The sequence below is a fragment of the Protomyctophum parallelum genome, assembly GCF_964188405.1.
Source record: "Protomyctophum parallelum genome assembly, chromosome: 1".
NCBI lineage: Eukaryota > Metazoa > Chordata > Actinopteri > Myctophiformes > Myctophidae > Protomyctophum > Protomyctophum parallelum.
Window position 1 is genome coordinate 64337877 of NC_139697.1, and position 23838 is coordinate 64361714.

At 42.0% G+C, this 23838-nt stretch overlaps 1 protein-coding gene across 1 annotated transcript in view; it reads right to left on the reverse strand.

Annotated features, from left to right (window-relative positions):
• gabrb4 (gamma-aminobutyric acid type A receptor subunit beta4) overlaps positions 1-10666 on the reverse strand; it is a gene marked incomplete at both ends in the record, with an annotated part of 72671 nt that extends 62005 nt beyond the window's left edge. Inside the window, 2 exons of the mRNA XM_083780377.1 lie at positions 7130-7224; positions 10587-10666. Coding sequence (XP_083636503.1) covers positions 7130-7224; positions 10587-10666 — 175 coding nt within the window. The remainder of the gene's footprint in view (positions 1-7129; positions 7225-10586) is intronic.
• Between the last annotated feature and the right edge of the window lie 13172 nt (positions 10667-23838).

The window sequence follows — 23838 nt, forward strand, 5'->3', positions numbered from 1 at the left end:
GTGAAGAGGAGAGGGGCTGTGGTGAGGAGGAGAGGGGCTGTGGTCTGAATGGGTGAGGAGGAGAGGGGCTGTGGTCTGAATGGGTGAGGAGGAGAGGGGCTGTGGTGAGGAGGAGAGGGGCTGTGGTCTGAATGGGTGAGGAGGAGAGGGGCTGTGGTCTGAATGGGTGAAGAGGAGAGGGGCTGTGGTCTGAATGGGTGAAGAGGAGAGGGGCTGTGGTGAGGAGGAGAGGGGCTGTGGTCTGAATGGGTGAGGAGGAGAGGGGATGTGGTCTGAATGGGTGAGGAGGAGAGGGGCTGTGGTCTGAATGGGTGAGGAGGAGAGGGGCTGTGGTGAGGAGGAGAGGGGCTGTGGTCTGAATGGGTGAGGAGGAGAGGGGCTGTAGTCTGAATGGGTGAGGAGGAGAGGGGCTGTGGTCTGAATGAAGTTGCTGCAGGCTGGGCCTTTCGTCTGGATCTACACAGTCAAATCCCAAGTGTGAATTTAACTCAGTTTGAAAACTCACCGCTTCCGACTACCTCACCACCTGGCACCTACAGTAGCACTGATATGATATGATATATGATATAGTACTTTATTGTCAGTTCACACTGAAATTTGTCTTGCGACCCAGCAGCCAAGTATGCAGAACACATATACACACATTTGACATAACACAAAGAACAAGACAATTTACATACATAAAGACATGAAGACAAGAGCAATATCCACCACTTAGATTACCCCGTGGCTACTACACTCCTCCTTCCTTCTATCCCTTCAGACTACCTCACCATGTATCCTTCAATTCCTTCTTGTCGCCTAATTTTTGAGGGGAGCTAGCCCCTCCTATAAACAGGCAACAGCTATAGTGAAGATTCTGTCTTAAAGGAGAATTCCATACTAGAAGGCTTTCTTGTATACCTTTATTTGTAGTTGTTACGTCTCCACCAAAGAGGTCCAGGTGTTATTTTGTGCAAAAGCACATTATTGGCTATTTCCCCTGCATAAGCCCTCAATGAATTGCATTGAATTGCATTGAATTGAATGGGGCTATGGGGTGTTGTGCTAATTCACTTATTTCCATCGCTCAAACTTTAATGTTGAGGGTTTATGGAAGGGGAAATAGCCAATAATGCACTTTTGCACAAAATAACACCTGGACCTCTTTGGTGGCGACGTAACAACTACAAATAAAGGTAAGAAAGCCTTCTAGTATGAAATTCTCCTTTAACACAAGCATTACATTCTTGGTGACATACTGTACCTAAGGTATGTTTCAAGGTTGGTATAAGGTCAATAATTGATTAGAGCGCCCCTCACTTCACACGGGTGTGACTTTTACAGTGTGACTCTGCGGGAGACTAGAATGATTTCTCAGGGTCCTTAGATGATTAGATCAACCTGCAACATTGTTTTCTCACTCAACAGTAAACAGACCTGCACATTTATGAAGTGAGTAGTAAGACCATTAGTACATCAAAGTAAACCTCAAAAGTAAGCAACAAACTCTACTATAAATAAATTCAAACATTGGCCAAATTGTCAAATACTACCAAAACAATCACACTTGTGTGAAGTGAGGGGCGCTAATATATTAAAGTCTAACTCATGTTGATTAGGTGATGTAATGGTGATGTAAAACAAACGGTGCAAACACAAACATTAAACGCCATTAACAATAAAGAGACAATATGACGTAAATGACACATTATGACGTAGATTTTCCCTTTATTGTCAATGTGTTTACTAAACAAACTTTGAACTAAAGACATACATTAAACCTGTGTATAGGGGCTAGCGCCCCTCAAAAATCACACCTGTGTGAAGTGAGGGGCGCTCTTATCATCATACATCATCATGGATCATCTCATACTGGCCAATCAGAATGCCTGTTGTCTATGATTGGTTATCTGATTTGATCGTTTACATATGACGTAAATTTTCCCTTCAATGTCAATGGCGTTTAATGTTTTGATGTTTAATTTACGTCATATTTAGGGGAAGTTTGACCTAATTTCTCCATTCATTGTCAATGGCAAATATTGTGGGGACAAGATTTAGCGGACAGTAGTAGGAGCAAAAACAGCCAATCTTGCGGTGCGAGGCGTGAGTTTGTAGATTGGCCTTTTCACAATATTTATCTGGGGAACCAAGTCAAACTGTGTGTAATGCCTCAATTCCTGGAGATGAACTGGAGACCCCCCATCTCCAGTTCATCTTATCTGGGTGGGGGGGTCTCCAGTTCATCTTATCTGGGTGGGGGGTCTCCAGTTCATCTTATCTGGGTGGGGGGTCTCCAGTTCATCTTATCTGGGTGGGGGGTCTCCAGTTCATCTTATCTGGGTGGGGGGTCTCCAGTTCAAATATGGAGTGAAAAGGTTGAGAAACCACTGGTCTAGACCACTGTTTGTCTGTTTCTTAATGTCGGTTCCGGGGATCACCACTCACCAGGGGTCCTTAAAGGTCTGTAACTTGGAGGATACTGAACATATAGATTACATAAATTGGGATATTATAATTTTATTTCGTTTTGGGTTTTAGTTTTTATTTTATTTGGGGGGGTCGAATGGGGATCCGTGGCCTCATGCATATCAAACTGGGAGTCCTTGACATGAAAAAGGTTGAGAATCACTGGTCTGGATGTCTTTAAAAGGGACAGTCTGTGTGTCTGTTTGTGTGTCGGGGGATAATCTCATAAACTGCTGATCAGCGCCACATTTCTCATGCACACTGCCAGTAGGCCACATAAGTATCTTTCATTTGCACTGCATGGCTTTGAAAGAGGTGTCCTTCTATAAGAGGTTCTGTGTGTCTGTCCAGAGCTACCGTAATCTCGGAAATCACTGGACTGATCAACACCACATTTCCTGTGTGCACTTTCACTAAGCTCACATATAGAATCATATTCATTCATTGTTCACAATACTTGAAAATATACTTTGAAATATGTCATATGTCTTGAGTTGACAGATGACATCACAGGCTGGCCACCTTCAATCTAATGTTGCGTTCACACGGGGCAGATTTAACGATGCAGTCTACCATTCATTGTCAATGGAAGCCAGCGACATGACATTGTAAAGGCGCAACGATGCATGTAGCTGCTCCAAATCAACTCACAACGTGTCTTTGCATCGTTTCACCTGCCTGTGTGAACGCACCTTAGATCCACACTGGCAAATTCTGCAGGTTGAATCACTTAAACGCTATACATGACCAAGAAATCACACCCGTGTGAAGTGAGGGGAGCTAATAAGTCTAACTCATGTTGATTAGGTGATGTAATGGTAATGTAAAACAAATGGTGCCAACACAAACATTAAATTCTCTTTGTTGTTAATGGCATTTAATGTTTGTGTTAGGGACAAGATGATGTAAATTTTCCCTTCATTGTCAATGGCATTTTTAAAACAAACATTGAACTAAAAACAAACATTAAACCTGTATATAGGAAAAAATATATACAATATTTTGAAGATCTTCACTGATATGAACATAGGATAACAAAGTAAAGCTAGATTGAATTGGTTATACTCTTTGTGAGGAATTTCAAGTAGTAGGAGCAGAGTGCATGAATCTCAGCACAAAGGACAGTCTGTAGAAATAAATCCCCGGAGTGAAGACAGTAACAGACAGTTTTCCGAACAAAGATAAGTAGGATGTAGATCCAGGGTACCCTTGTAAATGAAGACAGCAGTGAATGTGTCTATGGATGTACAGAGCAGCAGGCCAGCCAACCCCAGCACACAGTACAAGATACAATGGCGCGTGAGTGAGTGCTTTACAATTAGTAATGAATCTCAATGCCCCGTGATGAAGTGTATTGATTGTATGGAGACAGTGAGAGGATGCATATAAACATGAAACATCACCGTAATCAAGCACAGGCAAGTAAAAAAAAAAAGGTTTTTATTTCCATTTGTGTGGCGAAATATGTTTAAGCGTTACTTTAAACCCTATACTTTGTTGAGCAAATTTTAAGTTGATCGGTCGTCCATTTCTTGAGATACGCAAAGAACAGATACTTACAAATGCATGCATGCACGCACACACACACACACTCACGTGCATGCACACATGCAGAATCGCAGTTCTGGACAGCTGGATCTAAATAAATGCTTATATGAACATATCGGTTGGATCAGTGGTGCTGGGCAATATATAGACGACTTCACACCCGGCAACACACGCAATGAGTCAATTGTTTGGACCGTTTTCAAGGTACACACGTGCACGCATGGCACACAGAGATTTGCGTAATTTATACTGTAGCTATATAGTATACCTTGTTATGCGTATTATTGCTTAAATGTGGCGACGGAATGTGATTTGTCATCAAGCACAACATCCCTGGCTCAATTGCGGTTACCATCACTTCTCGCTACAATTGCTTTCCTGTCTCTTCACAAAACGCAAAGTGACAAACACAAAACAAAAACGCAAAACATGCTGATGTTAGCTAAGACTGTTCAGGTGTCACAATCTTAACCTTTCTGAGTATTCTAATTCAAGGAATTTACATGTACCTGAACAATAATGCAAAGAAAGCCCAAAACCAAAAAAAAGAAAAAAGAAACATGACACAATTCAATGGCAATGGATTATTCGCCCACGTAGCGCCCATGGAAATGGACCCTCAGTAACTGTCAATTCAGCCTACAAACATTTGTCAGTGCCGGTTCATCTGTCCCAGAGCCTATAGCACCACCAAATTAAAACCCTCTTTGTTCACTTTGTGGAGTTGAAGGTCGTCAGCAGTTGTGTCAGAACAGAAGCAGCTGACTGATGTTGTGATGGACTACACAGCTCTCTGGCCTGAGGGATAGAAAGGCTGCTGCTGCTGCTGCTCTCTGCTTGGGAAACCCACACTGAGAGTTGCATGCCGGTGTCATGCACCGAAAATAGCAGATCTACAAGCTCATGCTCCGGTGTCCATGGTGTCCCCAATTTGATTTTACTGCAGTTTGATGTAGTATATGTTAAGGGTTATGGGTAAATCGGTTATGGTTAGGGTAAGGGGAAATGGAAAGGTGTGTGTGTGTGTGTGTGTGTGTGTGTGTGTGTGTGTGTGTGTGTGTGTGTGTGTGTGTGTGTGTGTGTGTGTGTGTGTGTGTGTGTGTGCGTGTGCGTGTGCGTGTGCGTGCGTCCGTGTGTTCGTTACAGGGTCTGTATCATTTGGTTCCAAACGATCGATCATTTAGCTGACGACCCCGGAACCCCCTCAAAGACGCCTGAACCACCGTGGTTTAGCGTGGTTAAAATGACAAGAATATATAACAGGATAATACTATACAGAAAATGCCGTTTACATTGTTCATCGCCACTGAATATCTGCAAATAGCCGATTCAGCTTGATACAGTAACAGTCGCTAAGAAAAAATAAGTAATCGCCAACTGCCCCGACTGAATGAATTGTCAACTATAGTATGTTGGCACTGGCAGTGACATGCTAAAGTTTACAATGACACTCTTGTCTGTGTGTTTTTCCTTGTCATGTCATTGTATGCTATGGACCGAGTTGGTCAGCACGAGTGCTTTTCACACGTTTTATACCAGAGGCCCATAAGCAGGTCAAGTAAAAAATGTCAAGGCACACAATGACACATGCCTTGAGAAAATAGCCACGTGTGTGTGTGTGTGTGTGTGTGTGTGTGTGTGTGTGTGTGTGTGTGTGTGTGTGTGTGTGTGTGTGTGTGTGTGTGTGTGTGTGTGTGTGTGTGTGTGTGTGTGTGTGTGTGTGTGTGTGTGTGTGTGTGTGTGTGTGTGTGTGTGTGTGTGTGTGTGCGCACGTGAGTGTGCATGAGTGTGTTAGGTTAGGTGGGGGTGGGTTTTCATGTTTTGGAGGTGTTTTATGGTGCTTCATGAAGAGTAGAAACAAATACAGTAGGTGGTTGGCTGTAATCTTATATTCCAGTAGGAGGAGGATATAAGACACCAACACAGAACATTGCCCAAGGTCATTAGGTGTTGACATATGACATCATCACCAAGTGACCTTAAACATACTAAGCCCCAAACCATCCACGCTAGGCAGTGAGTGGGTAGTGGGGCCAGTGACCTATGTAAATCTGTACAGAGAAATTAACCACTTGTACCCTCTGTACTGGACATGAGTTGCCTCTGCACTTTTTCCATATATACGCCAAATCTCATCTCCAAAAATAGATGACCCACAAGCTCACAACGCAACGTTGTGAGCTTGCAAGATCTGGCATTTTTAGAGATCAGCTCAATATGGCTGCCACCCTTACAGCTGCTGCCAATATTAGATAGAGTATAATTGTTTTTTCACGGGTCCAGGATGAAAATGACATCCTGCTTTATCATGACTGTGAAAGCATGCAAAACATTTATATTAAGGTCGGTTTAAATAGTATACCGGTAGTTAAATGGCTATCTGTGATACAAATGATCAATTATGGTAGGCTATTTTATTGAAAATAGCACATTCAACAATCAACTGGTTTGGAGAAGATATTCAACAGTGTACTGTATATATGTGTGCCCTACTTCTGGAGAAGCAGCCATCTTGGATATGTGAATAGATGCATAGTAATGACATGGTGCTGTAACAGTCACTTCAAAGCCATTCCCTAGATTTTGCCACTGGCTAACTCTTCAACAGATTTCATAGAAATGACAAGTAAATATCATTGCATTAAAAATAGCAAACCTTGACTTGTAAATAGCCTTGATACACAGTAAACGACACAGTAATTCAACACTAAAAGTGTAAGAATGGACCCTTTTAAGATTCAATCCGGAGCTTATTTTAATTACTGAAGCATTGTTTTAACTAATCTGTATGGCAGAGTACTGTATGTTAATACTATACAACTAGCATATCTGCGGTAGTTAGAGGTGGTCTCCTTACTCTTCCATTGAGACATTCTGACCCTGGTTTGAGATAGGACACTTTACTGCCTGAAGCTCATAAGCACAATATCTCTCCCAAAGAAGGGAGAGTGGCTGAAATTTGGAGGTCTGGATTAGAATCCCAGGTAGGGCATGAAACTTGAAGTTTGCAGCTTTAATGGTCCATTCTGGAGTGTTAATTCAACTGTGAAATTGTGAACATTTTTTTGTAGTTAAATGATCGCTACGGATTGACACTCAAGCTCCGGGATCAGATATAATTTGCACGTACCTCCAAAATCAGGCCTGAGACGGATGTCGTACCCCTTCAGTAGCTTGTCCACAGTGGACTTGGCCAAGGACATTCCTGTGTTCCCAGAAGAGGAGCTGAGGAGAGAGAAACCATGAGTGTACCAAAGGTTTAGGGCAGTGATTCTGAATCTTTTTCATTCCAAGGTCCCCACAGTTTGATTATGCATGAGTCCAATAATTCTCAAACATTTCCATGCATGATCCACGACTTGATACGTATTAATTAGACCCTCATTTGAGGTGGAGGGAAATAATAGTGAAATTAATCTGGTTCCCCATTTTGCTGGGGACCGCCCTGGAACTCCCTCACAGAGCCCTAGGGGTCCCAGGATCCCACTTTGAGAAGCACTGCTTTTAGATCACCAACCCCTATGTGATCAAATGTTTATCTCTGAGACAGCAATCTATACTGTTGAATCCTCAGTGTTAATTTAACTATGAGAATGCACAAATGGAACAAAATGAATTCGTACACTCTGAGTTACAGACCCGTAAGGGTCCATTTGGTTCCTAACGATCGATCATTTAGCTGACGACCCCGGAACCCCCTCAAAGACCCCTGAACCACTGTGGTTTCGCGTGGTTAACACGACAAGAATATATAACTGGATAATACTATACAGAAAATGCAGTTTACATTGATCATCGCCCCTGAATATCTGCAAATAGCCGATTCAGCTTGATACAGTAACAGTCGCTAAGAAAAAATAAGTAATTGCCGACTGCCCCGACTGAATGAAGTGTCAACTATAGTATGTTGGCACTGGCAGTGACATGCTGTGTTTTTCCTACCAAGACCCATGTCACTGTATGCTATGCTATGAACCAAGTTGGTCAGCACGAGTGCTTTTCACACTTTTTATACAAAAGGCCCACAAGCAGGTCAAGTCAAAACTCTCAAGGCACACAATGACACATGCCTTGAGAAAATAGCCACACTCAACGCATCACACTACGCCATGTTGTGAGCTTGTAGATCTGCTATTTATGCTATTTTTTTAATTGGGAAATGAGAGAGCACAAAGCACTGGAAACTGCAAGGTACTGTGCCTTGGCACATTGTTTGGGAATCACTGGTCTATACTTTATGATGATACCTCTCACAAGTAACTTTCTAATGGAAAGGTACCAGTATTTGAGAGATGGATCAAGGAACCTAGTTGGTCCCTAAAGTAAGCGTAGTAAGTGAGAATCAAATAATTAACTCATTATATAAAATTATTTGATTTTGACAGACTGAAATAATTTAACAATCAAAACCCTCACCGGTATAATACTTTAGGAGCAGTATGCAGTATGTGCAGCGGAGCTGAGAGGTTTGAATCAGTGGTTCTAAAAGTGGGGTCCGGGGACCCCCAGGGGTCCTTGAGGGGATTCCAGGGGGTCCCCAGCAAAATGACTTAATAGCATCCAAATCGGTTCAACCATTTTAACCCAATATTACATAGCTGGCTATTCAAAATTCACAGTTTTTCGAAAAGAGCTGATCTACAAGCTCACAACACATTGTGATAAAACACATGGTCTTGGGTTCTCTACAAAGCCAGATGGGATTCTGCAGCCAAATACATACAGTAAGAGTAGTAATGTACAGCATGGCTACCATGACTGACACACCTGCAACCTGGATCACGTGTCCAAGCCTGTGCAGCTCACCAGCTGAGGTGTGTGTGTGTGTGTGTGTGTGTGTGTGTGTGTGTGTGTGTGTGTGTGTGTGTGTGTGTGTGTGTGTGTGTGTGTGTGTGTGTGTGTGTGTGTGTGTGTGTAACATGTGCGTGTGTGTGTAACATGTGCATGTGCATGTGCATAAGACAAAATTTGTGTACAATATATGGCAAGTATTTTGGGCTGGGGGTTGAGAGAACAGGAAATCACTAAATTGTGTGTGTGTGTGTGTGTGTGTGTGTGTGTGTGTGTGTGTGTGCGCGTACGCGCGCACGCGCGTGCATGTGCATAGAACATGTTGTCGGGGGAGCATGAGGGGGTTGAGATAAGAGGAGGTCAGTTAAAATCGTGTGTGTGTGCGGTGTGCATGCATGTGTGTGCATGTGCGCGTGGTTGGGGGGGTGTAGTGAGTGTTGGAGAAGTTCAAATCATTCCCTCAGGTAGAGAGAAACTCTCAGCTCTGGATAAATCAGGGACATTGCATGGTTCAGTTCTCATGTTGTGCAGATGTTCAGTTTGTTCACCCTGAAAGCAGAGGACTTGTGGGGTTTGTGAACGGAGGACAATTCTTATACACACCTGTACTGCACAGACCACATGTTGTAACATTATGTATTCCAGTGGTTCTCAAAAAGTTTAATTTCAAGGACCCCCATAACTCTGAGACCTGTAAGGGTCCATTTGGTTCCATTTGGAGTTGCAGACCTGTATAAGGGTCCATTTGGTTCCATTTGGAGTTACAGACCTCAGACCTGTATAAGGGTCTATTTGGAATCTAAGGAACCCAGAGGGTCCCTGGACCCCACTTTGAGACTGGTGTATATATTCCATATAGTTTATGATTGGGGTGTAGAGGCCAACTGCAATCAAAATTCCAAAATGTCAAAATGGATGACAGGGGATCTGAGGGAATCACTAACAACTGTAACTCAAATCCTCCTGAGGTTGATGTAAAAACAAACTGATCTTTGGGTAGCCTATATTATGTGCTACAGCTACAATGTTCATGTCATACAGGTACTAAGCCAACAACTAAAAGACAACAACAATAATAATAATAAGGGTAATAATAATAATAATTTGAAAGTGGAGCCTCTACAGGATAAATTTATCTATAATTATTGCACATTATTAAATTAATAATTTGACAGCATGTAGCAACCTCACCTAAATGTTTCATTTGAAGCCTATTATTTCTGATATAGTGTTGGTGGATATAGGCATATAGTTATAGTTCATAGGTTTGTCAAGTTGATTCTGTGATTTGTGACTATAGTTATTCATGTTTGCTAAAAAGAAAAAAGAAAGGAAAAAGAAAAAAAGAAAGAAAGAAAAAATATATATATCTCAAAGGCCAAGACCTCTGGACTAATTCATCTGGCTGATTGCCATAGCGTAACCTATTGATCGTAGGCTGATTGATCAAATTATTTCACCTAATCATCGACTAAGCCTTGTAGACTAAATGGGCTGTAATTCCAACGGAGATTAGGCAGAAACTCGCCCTGTGCGTTGTAAATGACCATTTTGATTTGATACCGGGAGTTGGCTATATCCATGTTTCACAAAGGCTGGATGTCGTGCACGCGAAAGGTTTTACGCTCGCGCGCGCCTGACAGAATCGTATTATAGAGCATAATATCGCTTCCAATATCCCTTATAAGTGGGCCTGTGTACCTGCAGTTAATACGATTGACACTTGACAGCATATTCCTACATTTAGCTGAATGGCTATTTCACGTTCACTAATTGGTTAATCAAAGTGCTCTTACCTTTGAACAAAGCAAACGAAGGACAAAGCCGCCAAAGCAGAGATAATTCCACATAATTTGTCTTCTTGACGACCCAACATCTCCACAAATCCTAATATGGTTTCAATAATCCAACCGCCAGTGGTCCTCCCAAAACGTATAACGTAAAATTGGCAATCAAAATTAATTGCCTTTAAAAAAAAATATCGAATAAACTAGCCTACATCTACGCATGCAATGACTTCATTAAAATACTCGTTTAAACCTCTTAATTGGCCCCCGCTGTTTTTCCCAAGCTATGGAAATCCGTGCAGGTCACAGAGCCCCTCGACCAACAGCAGCAGATCAGACATCTTGCTCGAAAACAGCCTACACGATACTTTTAAAAGTGATGATCAAGTAGTCTTCCGTTAAAAAAAGAAAGTCTGGCACAAATGACACCCGTTGGATGTTCGGCAGCGACGTCTTGGCGTTTTAAATTGGGAGATGGAATTTCCCTGTCCAAATCTGCAGAAGAGGCATGGTTCCAGAGATGCTGTGCAGGCGCGACACTATATATTTCACGAATTCAACAATTTGTTTCGGGCTGTAAACGTTATTGTTGCGCATGGAGCGGTGGATTCGTTTCCAAATAAAAAAAAGAAAAGAAAAATTAAACCTTCATTCCCCCTTTCGTTTGCTGCCGCTGATGATGTAGATCAGCGCAAAGTCACCGAGGGGAAAATGCACATTGAAAAAAGCACTGTGCTTAATATCTGATGCAGACGTCAGAGAGCAGGCTCTATCACTCCTCTGGTGAGAAATTAGATAGCGAGAAATATGGACGCCTCGTAGTAGGCTATAGGCTACGCAGGCTATAGCCTATCACAACATTAGACTGTCCAAAGTCCAAACCTGTGTAAAGCTATATTGGAAAGTCCAGCCAGCTGCCTTCCCATGCGCTGTCCAGCGTTTAAATGGCGATTGGGCGCCTTATGGTCCGCGCATCTTCTCCTACACTAAACAAATGACAATTGAACAGCTGAAAGTGCTCCATGATGAAGAAACCTTGTCGTTCCCATATCATTTTTTCCTGTTTTCTCTCTGTCTTTTTTGGTCGAAATGATAATTTGCCCGGCCGGGGGAGGAGGGGGACACCTAAGGTGAATTCTTTAGCGACAGCCTAACCATTGCCTGTCTTCTTTCTCGCCCATTAGAATGCTGTGAGTGTGTCGGTGGTTGGGTTCCGTGCATTTCTTCCACTTTGCCACGTTTTTTGAGAGAACACGCGCGCGCGGACACATAAACACAGTGTCACATGCGCACGCAAATCGTTTGGTGACTTTGAAACTAAACAGTTTTTTGCGCTTGAAACTTTACCTAAAACATACTTAATATCCAACATGTGTGCAAATGGATATTGTGCACGAATCAAACAAGCTTGTATTTTCATATAGAGGACTAGAGGAGGCTTTCTTCGGGGATCTCTGTGCTGTCCAGTTGCCTAGCAACCCAGCGAGCACCGATGCAGTTGTGATGTTTCGAAGTCTATGCGCAAAGGCTCATTTAACCACTTGAACCCCAGCATCCATATTCTGAGGTGGGGGGGGGGGGGGTTGCGGGGGGCATTGGCAGATTGGAAAATCGAAGAGCTTGTTCATCGGCTTTTGTGTGTGTGTGTGTGTGTGTGTGTGTGTGTGTGTGTGTGTGTGTGCGCGCGGGGGGGATCAGTCCGTGATTTGACCCCCCCAAAATAATCATATTTGAACTTACACGCACTTCGAATTGTAGGAGTTGAGGCATTTCGTTTAACTCTGTTCCACAGATATTGTGAAAATATTGCCGCTATAGGCCTATACGTTATTTTCACAATGTTTGACCCTATGCCCAGCTTTGTCTGTTTGTTCCCATCCGGTCACTCTACCCCTGAGCCACTGCCGCCCCATGCAGTGACATCAACCTCAACCTTATAGCTATCGATATCAACCTTAAAGGAGAATTCCATACTAAAAGGCTTTCTTACCTTCCTTTGTAGTTGTTACGTCCCCACCAAAGAGGTCCAGGTGTTATTTTGTGCAAAAGCTCCTTATTGGCTATTTCCCCTACCATATAAGCCCTAAATGAATTGCATTGAATTGAATGGGATGTATGGGGTGTTGTGCTAATTCGCTTATTTCCATCGCTCAAAATTATATATTTTTTGTATATATCCTCTCTTCATAATGTAAATAATAACCCAAGCGGCACACTTTACTACTTATTTCGATGGAAATAAGCGAATTAGCACAACACCCCATACATCCCATTCAATTCAATGCAATTCATTTAGGGCTTATGGTAGGGGAAATAGCCAATAAGGAGCTTTTGCACAAATTAACACCTGGACCTCTTTGATGGGGACGTAACAACTACAAAGAAAGGTAAGAAAGCCTTTTAGTATGGAATTCTCCTTTAAGCTAATTATCTGGGGACCCCAAAAATCATCTGGGGACCCCCCTGGGGGTCCGACCCACAGGTTGAGAACCAACGGTGGGAAGAAGTGGTCCAAGGAGAGATGTTGCTGTCATTCTATGCTGTAGTGTGGTGTATAGGTCATGACTCATGAGCAGATAGCCTATGAACTTTGTGCTGCACTACTACGTTTATATACCAAAAACATCACACCTGTGTGAAGTGAGGGGCGCCGACCTCCTTCACATGCCCTAGTTCTTTCACGTCACTGAGATAAGGCATTACACAATGCCCCACTACCAATGCCCCATGTTATACCGACGCAAATAATATTAACGAGAATTATATACATAGCCGAGTAGCCGATTTGCTCAGACACATGACGTAAATTCTCCTTTCATTGTCAAAGGCGTTTAATCTTTGTGTTGGCACAAAATGCAGATTCTCTCAGACACATATGACATGAATTCTCCTTTCATTGTCAATGGCACGAGTTATGACAAAAAGCTGTATATAGGAGGGGCTAGCGCCCCCAAAAAGACAATTTGGCAAAAATGTGGTAGTTTCAGGGAAAGCACCCCTGCTTTTATCATCATCATCATCATCATCATCATCATCATCATCATCATCATCATCACCGTCGTCAGGACCCGAGGCACTAGGCGAATATAACTCACATAATCAATATTTTAAAGGGGACATCACAGAATGCCAGCATTGACATATGTTAGAGCTATAGCCCTCTAGTCTACACTACAACATTTGTTGCTGAAGACTCCCTCCACTCTCCCAGAATTTCTCCTGCCCCTTCATCTGTATACTGTATGTCATTCCAGAAAGTAGACACTCCAGTGAATTGGTAGACACTCCCTGAGCACTGAGCAGGCTTCAAGCGTGCTCTTTGTTTTACTCATTGTGCTCATTGTTTTACTTTTTTGAGTGCTCGGATCGCCGCCTTTTTTCTAGTATTCCAGTCCCACTGATCTTTGTAGCACCAGTCCACTTTATTTTTTAACTTTTATTGCACCTCCATCGACCACCTGGTGACTCTCTCTTTGTAACTTATAATGTAACTTTACACCTCATGGACATTGAGTGGAGTAGTCTGGGTTGTTAGGAAGTGAAAACTGCTCAGTCACAAATGTGTGACAGTTTGTTATGAAGATGAATTAACTTCTCTTTCAAACTGCTTGGTCGATTTGTTTTTCTTCTGCAGGTGAGTTAGCTACCTACTGTATGCTAAGAATTAACATGCTTTTTTGCATGCGTGAATGCGTGTGCCGTGCGTGCGTGTGTGAGTAAGAAATGAACAAACGTAACGTAAATGTGCTTGAAGTGCTGTGTGCATGGGTCCTCCTAAACACACAATGTTTTGTTTGGGATTGTCACAGCACCAAATCTTTGTATGAAACTTCATCCTTAAGTGATTGATTAGCAATGATGGTTTCATTGAAAGTAATATTGAACCAAGTAGTTTTACAACCTGAATTGCAGAATTGCACATCTAGATTTCTATCTCTCAATTTATTTCAAGGTATACCCTAGTCCAGGCATGTCCAAAGTCCCCACAGCTTCCTTCCTAAAATGTATTATTTATCTGATATAAAACTAACAGTACTTGTATACGTACACCTATACGTACTACTAGGCTGTGTTGTGACAGGATGAAATAGGAAATATGTACTGTATACTACTAGGCTGTATATGTTGTAACCGGAAGGATGCAGTATACACACAGGCTATTATGTTTGTCTGCTGTTGCTAGTGAGTTGTGACATGGTAAATGGTGCATTTATATAGCGCCTTTATTGAAGGCGAGAGATTGTGCATTACATTCACCCATTCACACACCGATACTGGAGGAAACCATGCAAGGCACCAACCTGCACATCGGGAGAAATTAGGGGTTCAGAGTCTTGCTCAAGGACACTTACTCTGGGGGAGCCCGGGTTCGAACTGGGAACCTGGGAAGCTCTTGATCAGCTCACTTTCTTTCTTTCTACCTTACTTACTTACTTATACTTAAAGCTTATGGTGTCTCAACCTGCTCCACAGGTACACGAGCTAAGGTGATGACCCCAGACCCCCAAGCTCAGCTTCTTCTCAGCACTGAGTCGATTCTCCTGTGACCCTCCTGTGAATGCTGGACCCTAGAGCCTGCCCTAAATCCCTGACCACTGAACTACACCAGAATGCTATGTGCAGTACTAAACATCCAAGGCTGAGTGAGAAGATGGCAGCCAGGAGAATGAGGCTGGTCGGTGCCATTAAGGAAAGTGCTGGCCAGCTAGCCAGATGTATGGAGTATGGAGATGATTGGAGATGGCTGGAGGGCTCATCATGAACTAGAGATAGCCGGAGGCTCTACCAGTTCCACAGTTTGACCCTGGCATCACTGTCAAGTAGAAGACGACTCAAGGTAGGAACTTTGTTTTGTTTTTGTTTTTTTGCTTCTTTGCTGCTGTTGCTTGTATTGTATGCTCTGTGTACAGTATACTGATTCAAGCTGTTGTTGTACTATTACTGTCATTTTGGAACCCAATGACTGGGTGGCAATGAAACATGTTCAGTAACTGTTTCTGGCTCTGGAAATTAATTCTGATGTGAATCTACAATGTGTATGTTGTGCCGTTGAAGGTGTGAGTTGTAACAGGAAACCGTGTGTTATGTGGCTCTTGATCACTCAATAATCCTGTGAATGTGCTATTTTCTATTGGTTCGAGCAAGAGGTTTTGGGCTTTATAACAGCCATCACTTCCAAGAGTTGTTGTTGTTGTTGTTGTTGTTGTTGTTGTTGTTGTTGTTGTTGTTGTTGTTGTTGTTGTTGTTGTTCTTCTTCTTCTTCTTCTTCTTCTTCTTCTTCTTCTTCTTCTTCTTCTTCTTCTTCTTCTTCTTCTTCTTCTTCTTCTTCTTCTTCTTCTTCTTCTTCTTCTTCTTCTTCTTCTTCTTCTTCTTCTTCTTCTTCTTCTTCTTCTTCTTCTTCTTCTTCTTCTTCTTCTTCTTCTTCTTCTTCTTCTTTGCAATTGCAAAGATATCTCAAAATGTAATGGGTATATTGTGGATGAACCATCAAATTTGCACACACATTGCATCATAATCTAATTGGCGGAATTACCATCGAATTTACTGACCCCAAGTCCTATTCTCTAGCACATGGTTCTCTAAGTCTAAGTGGGGTCTGGGGACCCCCAGGAGTCCGCAAGGGAGTTCCAGGGGGTTCCAGGGAACTATTGTATTTTTCGATAAATGTCAACAAATGTACCTTTAAGCTTGGCCATAATCATCACCCGCTGGACCACTGGAAATCTGTCTCACCCTCCCTCCCTCCCTCTCTTCTCCTCACCTCTGCTCATGCCTATTTAGTATTTAGCCAAGCTCAGTGTTAGATGCAGGACACAGTCGGTCATAAGACAAAGGCTAAATCAGGCTTCAGAGCCATTCACACCTGGAGAATGTAGAGTAGATTAACATACGCTGCCATGTCCCTTTATGACACCATCACATGTGCAATCATCTACAGTATCCTCTATTCTGATACTATTTGTCTTGCAGTGTCCTCTTGTTTTTATCATTTCACTTTATTTTATTAGTATGAGGTTTCCTTAAATCTTTAAGGCGCTTTGCAAAGAATTTGTAAATTACATCAACTGCCAAGAATCTATCAGCAATCCAACCATTTGTCTAGTTGCTCTTCATTTAATTTATGGACGTATTATCAGCCTATAGTTCAGGCTTCGCATTGGAGAAGCGTTGACATTCAAAATTCAACTTCGATCCGACCTACAGCATATAGGTCTATACTTGGTTTTCAATCCATAACATTTTTACAAGATCAAATAAATAGCCTGTGTTGTCATGACCTGTCGAAACAAAGGCTTCAAATTTCATATGACGTGAGTGTACTGTTGCATGACATTTGAAATGTTGCCAAGTGCTTTGCAGAGTGTTGTGGGTCAATGTTGATAAGACATGCCATTTTGCTGACTTGCTGAACAAAGGCTGTACATGTCAGAGGCCTTACTTTGAAGAGGGTCAGTACAAAGGGAGTAGAGTGCGGAGATATAAATTGTATGATGAAGTAGCCTACTGTATAAATTAGCAGACATTAGTATTCTTGACCCCATGGCAACATAAGTATGACACTTTGCCCCCGGTTCTTATTAACCCCTTCCTTCCTTCCTTCTTGGTGTTTCTATTTTGGGCATGTCATTATGCAGGCAAGCATACAAATCTAATGAAAAATACAAGCTTTTCTGAAGTTTCCAATAATTGTTGACAATTTGAAAATCCTCTAAATTACCGAAAGTAACTGATCTACAAACTCGCAATGAGTTGCATCAAATTCATGATGTGTTCAGAGCTTGATTGGCTATTTTCACTATTCATTCAATAGGGCTTAAGTGGTAAAAGGACCACCCACTATCTTGACAGCTTATATTGTACTATACATAAACATATATGGCTTTTCTGTTATCCGGCTCATTGTTAGAGGTCACAGATGTGACCTCTTTTGTCCAAAGTCATTAAAATGCTGCCAGATATATGTTTTCTAGACTTTAAAATGCAATGCATAATAAGTATATAACGGGGCCAAAGATTGAGTCTGTTGGATAATCTAGTTTCTAGTCTCTGCTGTTGATTTTGATTTTCATACCATACTGAAATAGAAACATTGGCTTCTGCCAGAAGTATCCACTCACTCACCACAATTGTCTGGGGTAGAAAAAGCCAGGTGGAGCTGCGTGTTGAACGGGGGGACCTTCCGGGACCTTCCGGTTCCCAGACGACCACAATACCCCCTGAGCCACTTCGCCCACGAGCCTGTCTCACTCACACTGTACTGCTGCTATTCCCAGGCTTACCTGATACTAGAGCTGCCACTGCTACCTAATTGGCTTCTATGACAATGAGACCCAAGCCCTTGAAATGTGTATGTACCGTGTCTCCCCAACCCCCCCCCCCCCCCCCCCCCCCGTTCATATGTTGCATAAGACATGTGAGTTACTGGGTCACCCTTACTCCTCCGATATATAAATAGTATCACATGGTTAATGCATTGGAGCCTTCCAGTCACTCTGTTGCTCCTTTCCCTTTCACTGTTCATATCTGTCAAGTACTCCAATTGACTTGAAATAGAATAGTATTTAAATGAGGCATTTAAGAGTATTTCATCACGTTTTCGTCATATCTTCATTCTGCTTCACCACTTTTCTGTGACAGAAGTGAGCTGTGTGTGTGTGTGTGTGTGTGTGTGTGTGTGTGTGTGTGTGTGTGTGTGTGTGTACCGTCTATGTACCGTATCTGTCTTGTTGAATATGATTAGTGCCAAAAAAAAATTGTAATTGTGTTGAAAACCCAGTATTTTCTTCAACAAAACAGTTCAGTCAGGACAACTCAACAATGGATGGAATATATATTTATTGAATATAAGATGAGCAATATATTTATTATGGTTTGGCGATGTATTGGATCTGCTCTTTAGGTATACTCAGATCAAGCGCATCAGTCCCGACCATAGGAACTCTGAATCCCCCGTAACTAAACAGTAGATCCAAAACGACAGGTGGTAGCTGGGGTGGAGGTGGGTGAGACAGGTGGTAGCTGGGGTGGAGGTGGGTGAGCAGCAGGTTTATAGGTTATACAGCAGCGCGCTGATACGCATCAGCAAGGAAGGAAGCAGGACGAGAAATGCAAACCTCCGGTTAAAGTAGCCGGTATGAAGATGGAGTGAGTGTGTGATTGGCTGAGTGAATCATGTGGATGAGAGCGTGATGCTGAGGCGGCCCAATTTACGTCCGGCAGCAACTGCACTGAGGTTCCCTGACTGAACTTGCTCTGCGCATCATGTCTACGACAGGCACAAATGCTTATATGTTTTTCTTTGTGTTGCAAGTTAATGGTATTCCTAAAAGAAAACTATTCTGTTTATTTTTTATTTTTTTATAAAGTATATTTATTGGTTTTTTAAAGACAAACAGACATTACACAACAAGAACATAATAACAAACAAAAGAAAAGAAAAACAGCTCAGGCACAACACTATTATAAATAAAAAGATTGAATATACAAAGACATGACAAGGACAATGAACCATAATGACAAGTGACTTTCGAATTTTCATATAACTCCCAATCAACTATTCTGGTTTTAAAACAAATGGCCAAAACAAAACAGCTTCCTTAAGGAATATGTCAGTCTACTGTTGAATGTTCCTGCATGCATCAGATTTCCAAGAAACTTAAGACTTCATACAAAAAGGTGTCCTCGAGAGAAGAGGGCAAACCGGGTTTAACCAGGACAGAAAAAGAAGTGGAACTTCTACACCAGAGGCTATAGTTACAGCAGGTTCTTACAGGTCTTCTTACAGTTCCTGTTTCCTTAAATACTGTACTGTACACAGAATATCACTGTCTCAGGGCCCTGCTTGTCACAGAATAAACTATAATGATGCCTATAGGGATAAATATTGATCATACATCTGTGTGTGTGTGTGTGTGTGTGTGTGTGTGTGTGTGAGTGTGTGAGTGTGTGTGTGTGTGTGTGTGTGTGTGTGTGTGTGTGTGTGTGTGTGTGTGTGTGTGTGTGTGTGTGTGTGTGTGTGTGTGTGTGTGTGTGTGTGTGTGTGTGTGTGTGCGCGCGCGCACCATATTTATTTATGATCAATATTTATCCCTAGGCACCCCAGGTTTCTTCTGTTACAACCAGAGCACTGTTTTCAGCACCATGGATAGCTCCTTCTCACTCTGTACTACTGTATGTAAAACTATACTATGGATGGTGGCTTACCCACAGCGGTGAAAAACGAATACATAATTACAGTAGCACAAAACTAATTAATGCATACAATATAGGACTTTTTTTTAATCTATAAGAACAATATGCAATGATCAATCTATGTACCGTATCTGTCTTGTTGAATATGATTAGTGCCAAAAAAAAATTTAATTGTGTTAGCACACCTGAAAACCCAGTATTTTCTAAAATAAAACAGTTCAGTCAGGACAACTCAACAATGGATGGTATATATATTTATTGAATATAAGATGAGCAATATATTTATTATGGTTTGGCGATGTATTGGATCTGCTCTTTAGGTATACTCAGATCAAGCGCATCAGTCCCGACTATAGGAACTCTGAATCCCCCGTACCTAAACAGTAGATCCAAAACGACAGGTGGTAGCTGGGGTGGAGGTGGGTGAGACAGGTGGTAGCTGGGGTGGAGGTGGGTGAGCAGCATGTTTATAGGTTATACAGTACAGCAGCGCGCTGATACGCATCAGCAAGGAAGGAAGCAGGACGAGAAATGCAAAACTCCGGTTAAAGTAGCCGGTATGAAGATGGAGTGAGTGTGTGATTGGCTGAGTGAATCATGTGAATGAGAGCGTGATGCTGAGGCGCCCAATTAACGGCCGGCAGCAACTGCACTGAGGTTCCCTGACTGAACTTGCTCTGCGCATCATGTCTATGACAGGCACACATGCTTATATGTTTTTCTTTGTGTTGCAACTTGCAAGTTAATGGTATTCCTAAAAGAAAACTATTCTGTTTTATTTTTATTTTTTATAAAGTATATTTATTGTTTTTTTAAAGACAAACAGACATTACACAACAAGAACATAATAACAAACAAAAGAAAAGAAAAACAGCTCAGGCACAACACTATTATAAATAAAAAGATTGAATATACAAAGACATGACAAGGACAAGGAACCATAATGACAAGTGACTTTCGAATTTTCATAGACTCCCAATCAACTATTCTGGTTTTAAAACAAATGGCCAAAACAAAACAGCTTCCTTAAGGAATATGTCAGTCTACTGTTGAATGTTCCTGCATGCATCAGATTTCCAAGAAACTTAAGATTTCATACAAAAAGGTGTCCTCGAGAGAAGAGGGCAAACTGGGTTTAACCAGGACAGAAAAAGAAGTGGAACTTCTACACCAGAGGCTATAGTTACAGCCAGGTTCTTACAGGTCTTCTTACAGTTCCTGTTTCCTTAAATACTGTACTGTACACAGAATATCACTGTCTCAGGGCCCTGCTTGTCACAGAATAAACTATATGATGCCTATAGGGATAAATATTGATCATAAATCTGTGTGTGTGTGTGTGTGTGTGTGTGTGTGTGTGTGTGTGTGTGTGTGTGTGTGTGTGTGTGTGTGTGTGTGTGTGTGTGTGTGTGTGTGTGTGTGTGTGTGTGTGTGTGTGTGTGTGCGCACGCACACCATATTTATTTATGATCAATATTTATCCCTAGGCACCCCAGGTTTCTTCTGTTACAACCAGAGCACTGTTTTCAGCACCATGGATAGCTCCTTCTCACTCTGTACTACTGTATGTAAAACTATACTATGGATGGTGGCTTACCCACAGCGGTGAAAAACGAATACATAATTACAGTAGCACAAAACTAATTAATGCATCCAAGTAACATTAAAACTGTATATAAAAGACTATATTAGTCATGTGAGACTAATACATGTAAGCCATTCTTCAGCATGAGCCGACTGGCAACCAACCATCCTGCCTGCTTGCAGACGATGAGTATAGCCATATAAAGACACAAGATCTATGCAGAGAGAGCTCGAGAATGACCTTGAAGAAAGAATGTGAAACATTATACATTTTATCGATAGAATATGGAACTTGGAAGGCAGGAGGTTTACATTTAGAGATAGTGTATCGATACTGTATCGGTATCGGAAAAGTATCGGTATCGGCCCTTATTTGTTATATTGGGTCATATCAGCGAATATGCCAGTCTAACCACAGATCCGACACAGGGGGTAGGGGTTGACAATAGAGCGTCGCAGTCCCGCCCCCTACCAGGGCCCAGGAAATGATTCCCCGTTCATTTTCCTCATAGACTTTTCAAAAAGTATTTATTTAAAGACCTTTTAAGCATCGTACAAAGCCAACTCGAGTTGTGAGAAATCATGAGAACAAACACAATTTTTCGGGCCGAACAAATAATTAGAAAGGAGAAGAAACGGCAGGTTACAACACTTTTTTTCTTGTTTTTCTTCTTTGTAATCATTTGTTTGGTCCAAAATATTGTTTTTATTGTCATGATTTGTCACGACTCGAGTTGGCTTTGTACGACGCTTAAAAGGTCTTTAAAGAAATACTTTTTGAAATGCATTGAGAATTATTTCCTGGGCCTGGCGTCGTCATGAAAGGGGGTGGGACTGCGACGCTCTATATGGCAGGTAAATAAAATGTTGGGACATGTGGAGTTTGCTCTCGAGTTGCCCAAATGGCAAGTGCACATATGAGTCTGTTATAAACACAACACGAGATATATAGCTACTGTAGATAGCTATAAACACAACACGAGATCACAACACTCGTATTGGTATTCGGTATCGGCTTTCACTTAATTGTCATTCACTACAAGTTAACTCACACACCACAGTGAAACTCAGGCGGTTTATTTAAGCAGTCCTCTATTCACTGTTCAATCTACGAGCTTAGCCATGTCAGAACTTGTTGTACAGCTGCCAAGAGTTCAAATTCCCTCCACCTCCCCGGCCTCCTCCCTGTGGTATCTTAACTCATGCAATTGAAGGTTCAATGTTATGTTCATGTATAACTGTATATTGGTATGCTCTGCTCTGGGGGTTTGTGATCTCAGATTCCATGTCATGCTTGCGCAGATAATCTGTTATATCACAGGAGTAGAGTGACGCCGCCAAACCGAATACAATATCATTGCAATACATGGAAAATGGTTAATCCTGAGTGTTTAACTGAATTTACATCATAGTTCTGATAGTTCTGTGTCAAGCAGACACGGAGCAGCTGGGCGGCTGTGGCTCAGGAGGTAGAGCAGGTCGTCCAATGATCCATGGGTCAGCGGTTCGAATCCCGGCTCCTCCTGTCCACATGTCGCAGTGTCCTTGGGCAAGACACTGAACCCCAAATTGCTCCCGATGTGCTGGTTGGTACCTTCCGCTGCAATCGGTGTATGAATGGGTGAATGTAATGCACAATCTATTTCTATGTAAAGCGCCTTGGATAAAGGCGCTATATAAATGCACCATTTACCATTTATTTACCATGTCATGCTAATGCTACCTCTCTGGCTTGGTATAGTGTGAATGCTGGCCTCAGCTGTCAAGCCCAAAACGTCACGTTTGTATCAGACAGAATGATCTGTAAAAAAAGAAAATTGCTTAAAATAAATTGAAAATAGCATAAAGAGAAGATCTACTATAGCTTATACCATTTGTGACAATAATGACATGCACAAAATATGGACGGCAGGTTAAGATGTGTTAATCAGATTTTACTAATTGAAATATATATGCCATAGACCACTTAGACCCCATATATCATGGCTGAGTGGAGTACCTCAGGGCTCTATACTAGTGATGGTTCGATTTTCTGTTATTGTGGGGAAGGCTTGTCGATCTGCTGTTTCCTCCAAAAGCTTTCCCACAATAAAGCATGCTGGGGTTTCAAGTGGTTTAAACACAGCTAGTCTCGCGTAGCCAGACAACTATTCCACAATCAATATTTTACAATATAATATTTTTAGGCAGATATATCTCTACTCGGAATGCTATTATAGAGTCTGGAACCCCACCTCCCGCAATCCGAACACGGAAGCTGGCATCTGTTCGTCATTTCCGTCCAAGAAAATACATGTTATTTATTCGACTGTCGAGACGAATCGGAAGTTGGGAGGAGGCTTCACATCCGCTTTAGCACTTGCTCATGACCAGAGCTTCCGTTCTCCAGACTATATGAACGGAAGCATTGTGGGAGGCAACAGTCTGGCCACGTGAGACTATAGACACACCTGACCCTACTGGTGCAGGATCAGATCCATCAGAC